Source organism: Protobothrops mucrosquamatus, unplaced genomic scaffold (assembly GCF_001527695.2).
Source record: "Protobothrops mucrosquamatus isolate PMUCROS unplaced genomic scaffold, P.Mucros_1.0 scaffold_155, whole genome shotgun sequence".
In the NCBI taxonomy this organism is placed as follows: domain Eukaryota; kingdom Metazoa; phylum Chordata; class Lepidosauria; order Squamata; family Viperidae; genus Protobothrops; species Protobothrops mucrosquamatus.
In genome coordinates, this window is record NW_015386231.1 from 329,891 (window position 1) to 344,283 (window position 14,393).

General features: G+C 42.6%; 1 protein-coding gene across 1 annotated transcript; it reads left to right on the forward strand.

Annotated features, from left to right (window-relative positions):
• Positions 1–367: 367 nt before the first annotated feature.
• On the forward strand, positions 368–13,383 carry CTDSP2 (CTD small phosphatase 2). The gene is made up of 8 exons (XM_015820468.1): positions 368–383; positions 1,628–1,818; positions 3,534–3,572; positions 6,273–6,374; positions 7,666–7,722; positions 9,839–9,931; positions 11,568–11,753; positions 13,216–13,383. Exons 1-8 carry the CDS (start codon positions 368–370, stop codon positions 13,339–13,341), a joined length of 810 nt encoding a protein of 269 aa, XP_015675954.1. The 3' UTR covers positions 13,342–13,383.
• The last annotated feature ends 1,010 nt before the right edge of the window (positions 13,384–14,393 follow it).

The window sequence follows — 14,393 nt, forward strand, 5'->3', positions numbered from 1 at the left end:
GTGGCGGCCCTAAGTCAAGGACTACCTGTATTCGAGAAAAGGATATAGCAAGCAGCCTCTAAGAAAGTAATTTTACCTGATTGCAGAAGGTGTTTGTTTATTTAAAAATCCATCTTTGAAGTAAACAGTTCCTCATGGATCTTTTTAGGCAGTGCAAGAAGCTTGCGCTGGGCAAAGAACTGCAGCAGATGAAAACAGCCTTTTCCAACCAATGGGGGTTCTACATGAATTAGGAACTATAGCCTGTCGTTTCCCTGCTTCTCGTTGGTTGCCTGTGAAATTGTCCCATTTGCATAGGGAGCCTCATGCTTTTCAGCCCCTATGTTTAGTAATCCTTTCTAGATTATGTTCTGTCTGCAGTGACACAATGGCCACAGCCAGAGGCAAGTCTGATTAGTGCAGTTTCCCCCCCCCCTTTTTCCCCCTCTAGGTCAGGGGTAGGCAACCTTGACTCTTTTATGACTCGTGGACTTCAACTCCCAGAATTCCTGAGCCAGCATGGCTCAGCTTGGAAACCTCTCCCTTTCCCCTTAGCATGGCTGGCTCAGGAATTCTGGGAATTGAAGTCCACGAATCATAGAAGAGCCAAGGTTCCCTACCCCTGCTCTAGGTAATTCCATCCAACTTTACTTGTCTACAGGTAGTTCTTGACTTATAGCTATAACTGAACCCAGAATTACGGTCATAAATTGTGTTTGTTAAGCAAGTCTCCATGTAACCATGCCCAGTTTTACAACCCTTTTTACACCAACCATTAAGTGACCCCAGAGGGTCTTTTTTTTTTTTTTTTGCTGTAAATAAAAAAATAAACACTGATTTCCGTCAAAAAAAACCCATTATAAATTATATTCGCATGACTGGAATTACTGCAAACAGGTGCAAGTGCAGGCCATTTGCCAAGCGCCCAGATGTGATCATGTGTGTGGGGGGGTTGTAAGTAGCTCTGAGGGAGTCTATTGTAACTTTAAACAGTCACTAAACAACCAATTGTAAGTCAAGGACTTACCTGTAACCCTACTTCATACGTTTTCCCAGTCTTCTCCAGAGTGTCAGTGATGGAAGAGCATGCATGGATTGGTCAATATTTGTGGATCTATGGTGCCACCTGCTGGTTTCTCCTGAACATTGTGAGAAATGGAGGCAAGATTCAGCCTGTTCGTTATTTTTCATAAGCTCTGACAAAATGAAGTCCTTTCCCCCAAAGCTGAAGACTGACTTATTGACAGCAATAAAGCAAAGAAGAAATGAGACGTATTGATGGCTGATGGATCCATACTGTTTTCTCACTCTAGGTGGAGTACAGTTGAGAGTGTGGAAAAGGATTCAATTTCCTTTCCCCCCCCAAAAAAAGTTGATTATTTGTGATAAATCGTCATCCAAAGTCCCTGAGGGTGGCCTGCCAGAAATGCTTACTCCAGAGCAGGGGTAGGCAACCTTGGCTCTTTTATGACTCGTGGACTTCAACTCCCAGAATTCCTGAGCCAGCCATGCTGAGGGGAAAGGGAGAGGTTTCCAAGCTGAGCCATGCTGGCTCAGGAATTCTGGGAGTTGAAGTCCACGAGTCATAAAAGAGCCCAAGTTGCCTACCCCTGCTCCAGAGGGAATGAAATGTTCTCCTGAGCTGCAGACCTGCCACAAGTTCTTATTGTATCTATTCTTCTGTTTGTAGTGTTGGTGTCCAAATCCTCCCCGAAGAAGCCTCGTGGCCGGAGCATCTTCAAGGCGCTTTTCTGTTGCCTTCGTGCACAGAATGTGGGGCAGACGGCCTTTGGCAACAGTCATGGGCTGCATAAGGAAGAGACGAACACCATTGCCAAGGTGAGGAAGCACGGGTGCAGTGACAGCTGAACCCACCCAGAGGGTTTCCAAACGTAGCAAGTGGGCTTGGCAGCTACTTTATCTAGTTCCTTTTCCTTTCTGGATTCTGGCATTCCAGAGGTTAAGTGGGTGCCCACAGGATATAACCCTCTACCTGCTTCCCCAGGCATCAAATATTCAAGTTGCTATTCTGTCTGTGAATGTCCTTTCTTGCTATTAATTTTCTCCCCACCTGTATATCTCTCTTTTTTTTGTTTTGTTTACGCAAACAAACCCTCGATCCTGTGCTCGGAAAAACACCAGTGGCTCTTTCTTTTTGTCCTTTTTATGAAGAAAGTACCTGGTTGTATTGAAAGCAATTGCTTTTAGAATTGTTTTGTAAATCAGGGCAGCTTTTCCTAATCCAACACTTTTGTCAGGGTGTAAGGGCTGAAATTCCCAGAATTTGCAACTGGAAAGGTTAGAAGCCTGCAGTCTCAACACATCTAGAAAACATGGTTGAGAAAAGACTGGTATCTGTACTGGTATCTACAGAAAGTGATATGATATAGAAAGAGGAAATAAATTGCCCCTAATGAAGATTGCTCTGCTTCTCCATGGGTTGGGAAGCCACAGCTAATCGCAATGGGAGAGTGTGACAGTGAAAGGCAAACCTGTTTTATCTCGAAATGGACTTCATTCTATTTTCTATCATTGTGTAAGCAGACAGAAAAAAAACCCCTTAAATTTATAGCTGGTGACGTATACCTATCCCTTCTTTAAAACTACATAGCTTAGTTGCCTTGTCTCTGAGCTGTGGATGAATAGCCTCTTTAAAAAGAGGACATTAATTTCCACTATTAAAGGAAAAACTTCCTCATTATGCATAGCAAGGATAGGAAACCTTTTTCTGGGCAGGAGCTTTTAAAATCACTTGTCACCTACTCTTTGCTTTTTTAAATTTAGCCTGTGGTTGACTAAATTAGATACAAACCTAATGTCAAGCCAGAACATCTACTTTCGGAACCATGACACCTAACAGAGATGCAATGCATCTATTTTGCTTGCGATTTCTTTATTTTGGAAAGAAAAAAAAACCCCGCCTGTAAGAGCACGGCTTAATTTCTATCTGTTTGCCCTAAATATCTGCTGCATAATTGAGGAGACCAGTGCTGCATTAACAGACTTAAAAGTCCCCTTTAACGGATAAGCTTGGGTTTCCTATTCCACTGCTTAAGTGTTAAGGAGAAGAGTTCCCACCATGCACAATTAAACTTGGTGAGTTGTGTTCTCAGAAAGGGAAAGTTCTCCTCTCTCCTGTTCCTCAGTACGTTGTAAAATACACTCTTAAGCAGTGTTTCTCAACCTTGACAATTTTAAGGCATGTGGACTTCAACTCCCAGAATTCCACAGCCAGCATTGCTGGCTGTGGAATTCTGGGAGTTGAAGTCCACATGCCTTAAAATGGTCAAGGTTGAGAAACACTGCTCTTAAGCTTTTCAAGCATGTCGTGCCTGTAATTTTTCAAAGTTCCTCTGTCACCCTTTTTCTTCATGTGCCATGATTGTTCTGGGTGATAAATATGTATAGTAGTGTGGGAAGCCAGCCTTTGCAATGGCTGTTCCTTGTCAGAGGGAGATAGGAGGCTTTGCTGAAATTCCCTGAAGAATAGTGTCACAGTCTCATCTTTCTCATAAACCTACATCTTTGCTCTCCTCTTTTTTCCCCCCTTTTAGTCTGATCTGTTGCAGTGTCTCCAATACCAGTTTTATCAGGTATGTGTTTGTTCTAAAAGCAAGAGAGATCTCTATCTGCTCTTGAGCCAAGTCTTCATTTGCCCTCTGGAAATGAATGGCAGACCTGGGGAGTTCCCCATTCAGAGAAAATCCCCAGTAAGGGACAGCAAACAGTGGCATTTGCGGGGGTCCTGCTTACTATGAATCAAGTCTGCTGGTTTAACATTGCCAGTATTTTCAGTGAGTTGCAGTTAACTTCAGTTTTGATGTGATAATCCAAATAATGTGTGTGGCAGCAAGGAAGGAAAATAAAGTAGTAGATACCCAGCTCTCACTTGGTATTAACAACCTTGCTTCTCTGGGTGTACGTGCTCACATATTTGTATATGTGAACAAGGGGAAAATGACCCTACTCTGACTAAGCAAATTTCTGTTCATCTCCTGTGAAACGGGGGTCACGTTCTCTTGCTGTTGAGGGCAAAAATTTCTGAGAGCAGGAATGTGGCATGGCGTGTAATTCAAACTCTCCTCTGTCAGTTGCTGGTGAGGATTCACAGGACTGACCGTGTTCCCATTTGGGAAGCAGGAATTTCTTCACTCAGAGTAGAGATTGGACTACAACAAGTGTTTATCCCAAGTAGAAAGCTAATAGTCTCAATCCATTCCTGTAACCAGAAATGATAGAATTCAGAAATGGGTTCATCAATAGTTTTGTATGTGTAAATGAAGTCACCAAGATATCGGGGGGATAAATATAGCAGGCTTTATCGTGGCAGTGTTTTTCCCCCATTCGACAATTTGGAGTTTGGCAGAACATATTCTTGACTTTGCAGACTGCTGCTCCTTTTTTTGGTGTGTATACACACTCTCTTTCCCTGCCTTGTAGAGGCGTCCTCCCACATGCCGGCAACATGGATCAACATGCTCCTGGAAAATGTAGCTGTCTGTCAAATAAATAGAGACAGTTTTCCCTGGAGGTTAAAAAAAATGCCATAATGAGGAATGGAGGGGCAATGAAGAGAGAAGTTGTTAACCTGTTTGCCTGAAAAAATTGCAAGTTTCTGTATGAACAGAAATGTGGAACAGTATATATTTCTTTCCTAAATTTGTAGCCCAGTTTGGCAGCAAATGGTGTTTAGGGCAGGGATCAGCAAACATTAATAAAAGTATAATATATTTACTAATTATAATAAAATACAGTATAGTCATAAAAACACATTTCAGTGATAAAAACAAGATAGGTAAAATAAATAAATAAATAAATACCCAATTAATACCAGTTGCAGTTTACAGATCAACTTGTGACACACAAGCAAGCGTAATTTTTTTAAATAAAATGTGCTCTCTGAACTGTAAATGGCAATGACTACTTTGAAAAGGGATCTAATGTTTGCTGTAGAAAATTTTAATATGTCAACCCAGTATGTAAATTCAAGGCATAATTCACCTGTTCATAACTGGCTTTGACCAAATGCTGCGATCTGCTTGTCTGAAAGAATACATAATGTAACTCACTTTGCATTTAGAAAGTTTTAAAAAAAGAATTGAAACTTAACTGGACAATGGTACATCCTTAGCCTGAAAATAAAGTCATGGAGGCTTTAACGTGGGCATGGGGTGATTATTGGATGGAGAGATAGATAATAGAAAGATATAGGGAGCCTACAGCGTATAACGCTGGAATTATTCTACATTTTTAAAAGCATCTGTATTAATTGTACTCCTGTGATAAAAATAACAGTAAATTAAAAATAGATCTGTTAGTTAACGGAAAGAAAAGCATTTTTTGAGTGCAAGTAATCCTTGACTTAAGACCAGAAAATTTCTTGCTAAGGAATTTGGTCATTAAGCGAGATAACCCCATGACTACAATTTGCAACATTCTCTGGTGGCTTCCCCATTGACCTTGTTTCCGCAAAGCCGGCTGGGAAAGTCTCAAATGGGAAGGTCTCACACGACCTTGGGATGCTGCAACCATCATGAATGCAAGCCACTTGCCTAAATTCTGATCACGTGACCCAAGGACACTGCAACCGTCATTAGTGCAAGGGCCAGTTGTTACATCCCTTTTGTAACACCATCATAATTTCAAAACAGTTGCTAATCGAATGGTCATAAGTCAAGGATACCTGTATCTTTATTGTGGGGGTTAAGGATCTGTGAGGTCTAAAACCTGAGGTGATATGCACATTTTAAATATTAGAGGTTTGGGCTTGGGTTTTTTTTGTGGGTTGGTTGTTGTTTTTTGGCCATGCTGTTTTTCTCTGCAAACAGGATGGATTAGTTGCTGAAGCAAGAACTTTTCAAAAGGCAAAATATTGCACTTGTCAATGTAACTGCAGGAAGCTTGTTAAATATGCCTCCCAAACAGCATCATATATTTTTTTTGTAAGCTGCCCAGAAGCATTTGGGAATGCATGACATATATAAAGCAGACTAGGGCAGAAATTTAGATCGAAAAAGAAATGGGATGTGATGCACGAGACAGGGCTCAGGTAATATTTGCAAACAGTTCCTTAAAGCCAGCTGCATCTGTCCCAGGAGCAAGGGAGCTTGACGTTGCGAAAAGATCTGTTGGATTGAAAGAGTTGCTGACAGTTGCTATGTTTGTGCACTTTTGCACAGCTGTAAGATAAAGTTTCAAAATTAGACTTGTAGAATTAAAACAGGATACAACACCTATTGCAAACTGTGGTTCTTGCAGCCAGCGGAAGCTAAGCTCACGTCTCCTTTTTCTAGATTCCTGGAACATGCCTTCTCCCTGAGGTGACTCAACAAGACCAGGGCCGAATATGTGTGGTGATTGACCTGGATGAGACCTTAGTGCACAGTTCCTTCAAGGTGAAACCCTTGAGTAGCTCCCTGATTCCTGTAATATTGCATAATAGATAAACAAGGACAGGAAGACCTGGAGGGCCTGCTAGAGCAGGGGAATGAAGGTCTGCTTCAGAGGGAACATCTGATTTAAATTTCCTCCTGTTTGATGGCTTTCAGATATATTTGCCAACATACAGGTAGTCTTTGACTTACGATTGTAATGAAGTCTGCTCATCATGGTCATAAGTCGCAACGGTTGCAAAATGGGTTGGTCACGTGATTGGCCCGTGGTCTGGTTCTATGACCTATTTTGCTGCAGCCATTAAGTAAATTCATTGCTAAGCAAACCAATAGTTTGCTACGGGCACAATTTTGCCAAAAACGGGAAGTGCCAATTTTCTGCAAAATGATAATAAAATGTGGTCATGCGATTGCAGGACACTGCAAACAACTGTGAATTCAGCCATGTTGCTGAACACCCAAAGTTCAGCCATGTGACTGCACGGGAGACGGGAATGGGGGCTGACTATTGGAACTTCGAATCCTATTCATAAGTAGCCCCAAGGTAGATCCTTTGTAACTTACAAATGGTCACTGAGCAACAGGCCCTAAGTCTAGCACAACCTGTATCATACTAAAAGGAGTAGTTGTTCAGCACATTCATATATGTTCTGCCCTTGGAAGGAGTGATGATCTTATAAAAAAAAATCAAAGTTTACTCCATCACTCCATCTCCTCATAAGCCCCAAGTAGTAGGAGCAATTTTAGAACTTACGAGTTTAGAGTTTCTTAGTGAGGGCACCGTGTTGCTTACTCTAGGTCGGTGTTTCTTAATCTCAGCAATTTAAGATGTCTGAAGTTGCAACACCCAGAATTCCCCAGCCACCATGCTATCTGGGAAATTCTGGAAGTTAAAGTCCATGCATCTTAAATTCACTGAGGTTAAGGAACACTGAATTATATAATAACAAATTTGTGTTGGGTGGTTCCCATCAACAAATGGGAAGAATCTGCCAGAAGTTAGAATTAGCATGACTAAACAATGCCTGACTCATCAGGAATTTAGGTTTTTGATACACATTGCTTCAGGCATTTAAGATAGATCTTTAAAAAAATGAGGCAAAATGCAGAGTCTTGCAATGGAAATGGAAGCAGAGCCTATTAAATAACATCTTGGGGGAAAAAATCCTGGAAAAAAGTCAGGAACTACCTTTAGGCAGAACATTTGAGAAGGGGGTCGGTCCTGCTGGGGAGGGGGAGAATAGCGCCGGATTTGTTTGCCAAATTAACATGTCTCTTTTAACAAAATTCTCAGCCAATCAACAACGCTGACTTCATTGTGCCGGTTGAGATAGAGGGAACAACTCATGAGGTAAGCCTCTTGCTTTACACCGTTGGGAGTTGGATGGGTTTGGCTCTGTTTCGCTCCTGGCACCAAGTGTGTGCTTAGGCATCTTCTCTTAAGCCAAGACCACCTGCAAAAGAGAAGAGGAGGAAGGCCTGCGGTGAAGGCCTCAGCCTGGTTCAAGTAATCCAGGATAGGCTGTTACCAGGCAACACGGCCTATTCTTGATTACTTGTTTCAGGAGGCGGCTTCTTGCAACGTAGGAATGAGGTTCTACCATAGTGACCTCCCTGATTGGATGATGCAACAGCAGGAGCTTCCAGAGAGGAAAAGTCACCAGGTGAAGAATGGCAGAGACCACCAAGGACTGTTGGGAGTTAATCTACATTTGTTTCAGTTCTCTGCTCCCTAAAATGTCTGACATAGTAGCTAAATAAGCCTGCAGTTGGTTTCTAATAACGTAGCTTACTCCTTGCCTATCAATAAGAGAAAGGTGTTCTTGCAGTGGACTTGGCAGATTTTAAATTGGTGGGCTGTAGCAAAGGCTGGAAATGTAACTTAAAAGATTCTGCAGATCATCATGAACCGGCCAGCTGGTGCCGCTTCTTAATAAGTACACCAAGGAACCACCCACTTTAAAATAAGTAAAGGTCCTTAAGACCTTTACGCAACACCGTCCAGCAACTTGTCTCCTTGCTCCTTTTGGGGGAATGTCCTTTATAGAGAATATACAGCAGATTATAAATGCACCTTTCTTGAGAACTTGAGAACATTCTTGAGAACAAACCTTTCTTGATAGCATATCTGCTTGCTTCCAAGAGTAAATATAATTATATGATTCCTGTTCATATTATATATTCTCTCTTCCAAGGAATTTAGGTAGGTGATACTTCCTGCCTTTTTTTATCTTTATAGAAAAAAAAAAGATACCTTAGATTAAGATGTGGTATCTTCTGTTGAGTGTAATAGCTGAGCAGAGACTTGAACCGAGGTCTCCCTGTCCAAGGCTGATACCTCAACCAGTTCTTTCATTGGTGACACTGGGGAGGAACAGTATGAGGTTCCATCGTAGCGATTTGCCCTTCTTCCCTTCCCTTCTTATTTTATTTGTTAGATTTATATTCCACATTTCCTCCAGGAGCTTCTCACCTCTAAGATGATCAGACACTGGATGCCTAAGGCAACCTTCCAAAACATTGTATTTTCAAGATGCATTGGGAATGCAATTCCCAGAATTTGAAAGGGGGAAGAAAAAAAAAGATTTGTTGCAGCTGTTCCAGAACTTAGGCTGAGAGCACTTATTATGCTTGCAAAGTTAGATTTCCAGTCCTGCTAAAGTTTCCCCCCAACTCCTTCATTCATTTATTGAGCCAACACAGATCTCTGTAACTGGATGCTTGCCAAATAATAATAATAATGAATAGAGTCTGGAAATGCTGTTATTCTCCCTACGTGACTTGCCCCTGTGTGTCAGACCCTAAGGGATAAAAGAAGCCTGAGTAATGAAGGGAAGAGTATGTGGTGGGATGGATTGTGAAACAAGAATTATGGGTTGGATCCCTGACCAGAGTAAAGACAATATCTACATTTATTGCGGTTTGGAAACTCCTTTATGGACTTTTTGCATGAAACAGAAATAAACTGTACTTATGATTTATGGATTTGTTGATTAGACAGAAGAGATTATAGAAAGAAGAGAGCTATGTTGTAACCTTTAAGAGTAAGAGATAAATGTATAATGAGACTTATAACCGCTGTAAAGAAGACTTGACATTATTTCTTTGTATTTTTTTTCCCTATTTTTCTTTTACTTTTATTTCCTTTCTTGCGTTTTTAGCTTTTTTTTTTCTTTGATTTCTTTCTTCTTCTGGTTTTTCTCATTTATGCTAGTTTGCATTAGTTTTTATCTTCTTTTAAGAAAATGTTTAATAAAAATTATAAAAAAAAGGATTATGGGTCGGAGAAGCATTCTGCCAACTCTTTTCCATCTACTGCTTCACGCTTAAAATATTTGCCATGCTTTGCATATTTTGGCAACACTGGAATTAAACCTGACCTTCAACTATGCCAGTTCTAAAGCACTCTGCAGATATGTACGCCAGTACTTTGTGTACCATCTCCTCACCTTTCTGTTAATCTCTAGGTGTATGTGTTGAAGCGGCCTTTTGTAGATGAATTCCTGAGGCGGATGGGGGAGCTGTTTGAGTGTGTGCTCTTCACTGCCAGCTTAGCTAAGGTGAGTGGGTTGCAGAAAGCTTTGCCGGACATATGGCTTGCCTGATGTTTTCAAAGTTGCCTGGTGCTATAATAAGAAGGAAATTGTGACTTCAATTTTGTGAAATTGGTAAGATGTAATTATAGATTTGCAGGGGGTTCCCAGTTGCAATGTATGGCTGGACCATAAGAAAGGCTGAGCGCAAAAGAATTGAGGCCTTTGAACTATGGTGCTGGAGAAGACTCCTGCGAGTCCCTTGGACTGCAAGGCGATCAAACCGGTCAGTCCTAGAAGAGATCAACCCTGACTGCTCTTTAGAAAGCCAGATCCTGAAGTTGAAACTCAAGTACTCTGGCCACCTAATGAGAAGGAAGGACTCACTGGAGAAGAGCCTAATGCTGGGAAAGATTGAGGGCAATAGAAGAAGGGGACGACAGAGAATGAGGTGGCTGGATGGAGTCACTGAAGCAGTAGGCGTGAGCTTAAATGGACTCCAGAAGATGGTAGAGGACAGGAAGACCTGGAGGAACGTTGTCCATGGGGTCGTGATGGGTCGGACACGACTTCGCAACTAACAACAACAAGGGGGTTTAAATCCTTATAACTGAGCGCAGAAGGTGTGTGTGTGTGTGTGTGTATTGTATTGTATGTATGTGTGTATATATATATGTGTATATATGTGTGTGTGTATACATATACATACACATACATACATACACTGTCAAGATTCCGATCAACAGAGACAAATAAAGCAGAACTCCGAGGCTTACAAATTCCTCAAAGAACATGTTTATTGATTACAAAGTATCGGAACTTCAAAAGTGAAACCAAGTCTGAAGAGATACATAACAATTCCCCAATACAAAGTTAAGAAATCCCACTCCCAAAGCTATGCAAGCAACTATGTTTCCCCACCCAGCTTGTTGGCGGGCTTTTCATGAAACGCCCAGCCTGCAATCTTGGGAGCAGCCGATGACCTTGGTTCCCATGAGAGAAAGTCCAAGAGAGAAAGTCTGTTTTGTCTAGTGCAACACCTGGCAACCCCTCCCCCCTCCTTGCTATGTGGCAACTAGGAATGAGGGGAAAAGATGGCCATTCTAAAGTTGACATACACATACATATGGCAGCCTTGTTGAAGTGGGTGTTTTATAGATATGGTTATTTTAACCACCGAAATTTCTATTTAACACGCCAAAAGTAATTCCTAGTATTGAAGTCCAACATGTTTGGAAGGATTGTTGTCCTCACTGAGGCATTACCCCCCCCCCAAAAAAAGTGGTCTAGTGGTTAAGGCACCAGGCTACAAACCAGGAGACTGGGAGTTCTAGTTCTGCCTCAAGCATGAAAGCTGACTGGGTGACTTTGGGCCAGTTACTTTCTCTCAGCCCAGCCCACCTCACGTAGGTGGGGAAAATAGGAGGAAAAGGAGTATTAGCTATGATTGACCACTTTGAGTGATTTATAAAAACAGGAGATGAGAGAGAGAAGATAGCCAATCCCACAAAACTTCATTTAAAAAATATCAATGCCAAGTAACAAATTTTGCTTTTATGGGACCTAGTTGCAGAGGCATAGTGTTCAGATTATCCTGACTGTGATTGTTTTGTTTCTGTGCCAAAAGCAGACTCCTCATCTCTTTTGCTCTCCTTTTGGCCAGTATGCTGACCCAGTGACTGACCTTTTGGACAAGTGTGGAGTCTTCCGGACCCGCCTCTTCCGGGAGTCGTGCGTGTTCCACCAGGGATGTTACGTGAAGGATCTCAGCCGGCTGGGCCGTGATCTACGCAAAACCCTGATCCTGGATAATTCTCCAGCTTCTTACATCTTCCATCCAGAGAATGCGGTGGGCATTCCTCTCTAATCTTCTGTAAACGATGGCTAAGGAGTGGATTAATTTGTAGCTCTGATTTTGAAAGATCGCTTGGCTAAAAAAAAAAACCATTTTAATCTGGTTTTGGGGAAGAATTTTTTTAAAAAAATAAATAGCGTCTTCAAGAGTTGTTCCCTTGCTTCTCCCTTTAAGGTGGTCTTTATTGTGACATTTGCATTCTTGAGCCAAACACAAATGACGGATGGTCTGCTTTGGGAATGACATTCCCTCTTCAGTGACAAAATGGGGGACATGCTTCTATTCAGATTCCTAGCCAGACACTTATAGGAACAGTGTGGAGGCAGTTGCTAATCTTCTTTGTTGCCTCATCATTGCAAGACTTTCTAGTCTTCGTGTAGAGATGACTGAAAAATTCTCTCTCAAGTCCCTCCTCTGATTCTTTTCCCAGTTTATTGAATGTTGTCCTATACACCAAGATTATAATCAGAAAGAATTCAGCTGATTCCCTCTTGTTGACTGGTGTTCCTACAGCCACTGTCTAGCTTCTTGCATTTTAAAGTGGCATCATCCCAGTGACAGGCCACTTTGTTTCCCTCTTTAATATTTGAAATATCTTCCCTTTTCTTAAAACCAACTTTAAGCAGTTCTCAGATTTCACTCTCCGGTGTAGGAAAACTACCATCACTTCTAACTAGGCAGAGATTTATTTATTTTTCTTCCTTTCTCAAAACACAAGGGCCAGGGCCCATCCAGCCGAATTGGATTGGAAGGAGAAAAACAGAAATACCCCCCTTCCCTTATTCACACAATCCATAATGAAGTAATGGAATTCATTAACACGGTATATGCTAATAGGCACTAACTTGGACAGCTTTTAAAAGGCTTGACTAAATTCCTGAAAGACCGGTCTCTCAAGGGAGATAGGTCTTAAAAATATCAACATGGCCTCCCAACTTGGGAGCAACATCTCCCCAAATGCCCATTACGGGGGAGGGGGGAAGAGCAGGGAGGTTTATATCCTCATCTCTAGCTTACTAGGACTCCCAGAGCATCTGTTCATCACTATGAGAAACTCACTGGAGAAGGGCCTAATGCTGGGAAAGATTGAGGGCAAGAGAAGAAGGGGACGACAGAATGAGGTGGCTGGATGGAGTCACTGAAGCAGTAGGCGTGAGCTTAAATGGACTCCAGAAGATGGTAGAGGACAGGAAGGCCTGGAGGAACGTTGTCCATGGGGTCACGATGGGTCGAACACGACTTCGGCAACAACAACAACGAGAAACTAGCCTTGGCCTGACCCAGAGGGGCCAAAAGGGAGTGTAGCCAAGAGTGAAATAATTGCTGTTACATTTTAATGCCACTCCCCAAATCCTAAGTTTTGCCTGGGCTGCTTTATTTTTCCAAAATATGATGCCCTGTTCCCTGCCTGCACGCTTTTGATGGATTTCTCTTTATCTTCCTAACTGTCCTGTAGGTGCCGGTCCAGTCTTGGTTTGATGACATGACAGACACTGAGCTGCTGAACCTGATTCCTGTGTTTGAGGAGTTGAGCGGAGCAGAAGATGTCTACACCAGCCTCGGCCAACTAAGGGCACCCTAACATTTTCCTCGTGCTGTGGCCACTGGGGAAACTCCTTTTTTTTTTTCACTCTGTGCCTTCAGTATTGGCCAGGAGGGAAAGGGAACAGTGCAATTGCTCCCCATCACCCTGCCACAAGGCAGATACAAGCACTTTGGAGGCAATAATCTGCCCTGGCCGCCTTCTGTGCGATGCCAGAGCAGTTTCCAACCAGGGTATGGCTGGATGCTAGAGCTTCTAGCCTTTCCATCAAGAGCAGGGACATCCAAAATAACCCCACCCCATTCCCAATAGTGCTAGTATCTATGCACTGCACCCCAACCTTTAGGGGATTCCTTCCTCCCTCCCTCCCCTCCTCCCTCCCCAAGGCAATGCCAAATGTTTTGGATGGATTCTTTAAAAGGTACATCCTCCTCACTTGCTTTTACATATTCTTGGCAGTGCTTCTTACACAGCCCCCCCCCCCCCGTGAAAATATGTGGAGACCGGTCATCTCTTGGCAGGGAGTCAAGATGGCCTCCTCTATACTCTTCAGATATTTCTGCTTTTGCCTGATCTTCTGATCTACAGGATCTTTCTGGGTTGTTTTGAAGTGGTTGCTTTCTTCGCCTGTTTTTGTGAAGCTACCTTTGCTTCGCGCCTCCAGCCCTCATTGCCCCTGCTGGCTTTGGGGAATCCTTTCTCACGTGTGGGGTGTTTTATTTGTTTTAACATTCTGTCTTGCAGTTGTGTTTTGCCTCGGAGGAAAGGTTGAGATCCACGGACATAGAAAACCCTTTGCAAGGATCCCCCCCCCCCAACTCTAGTAGGACATAGCATTAAGTGAGGACAGAGCTAGCCAGTCCCACACTCCTTATTTGCTCAAAGATTGAAGTGTCCCTACACTCCAGCTTTGATCTGTTTCTTTGGGGGGAGGGGGGAGGAGGTGATTTCATTGCCTTAAGCGGCACCCAGCTAGGAGGCCGCCAGGTCAGTAGGGTGCCTATCCTCAAGCCAGTTCTTCCGCTGTCTTTCAGTGTGAAGGATTGCCTGGAAGATGGAAGGATTCTGATGTTTGTCCCCTGGTGGTTTTA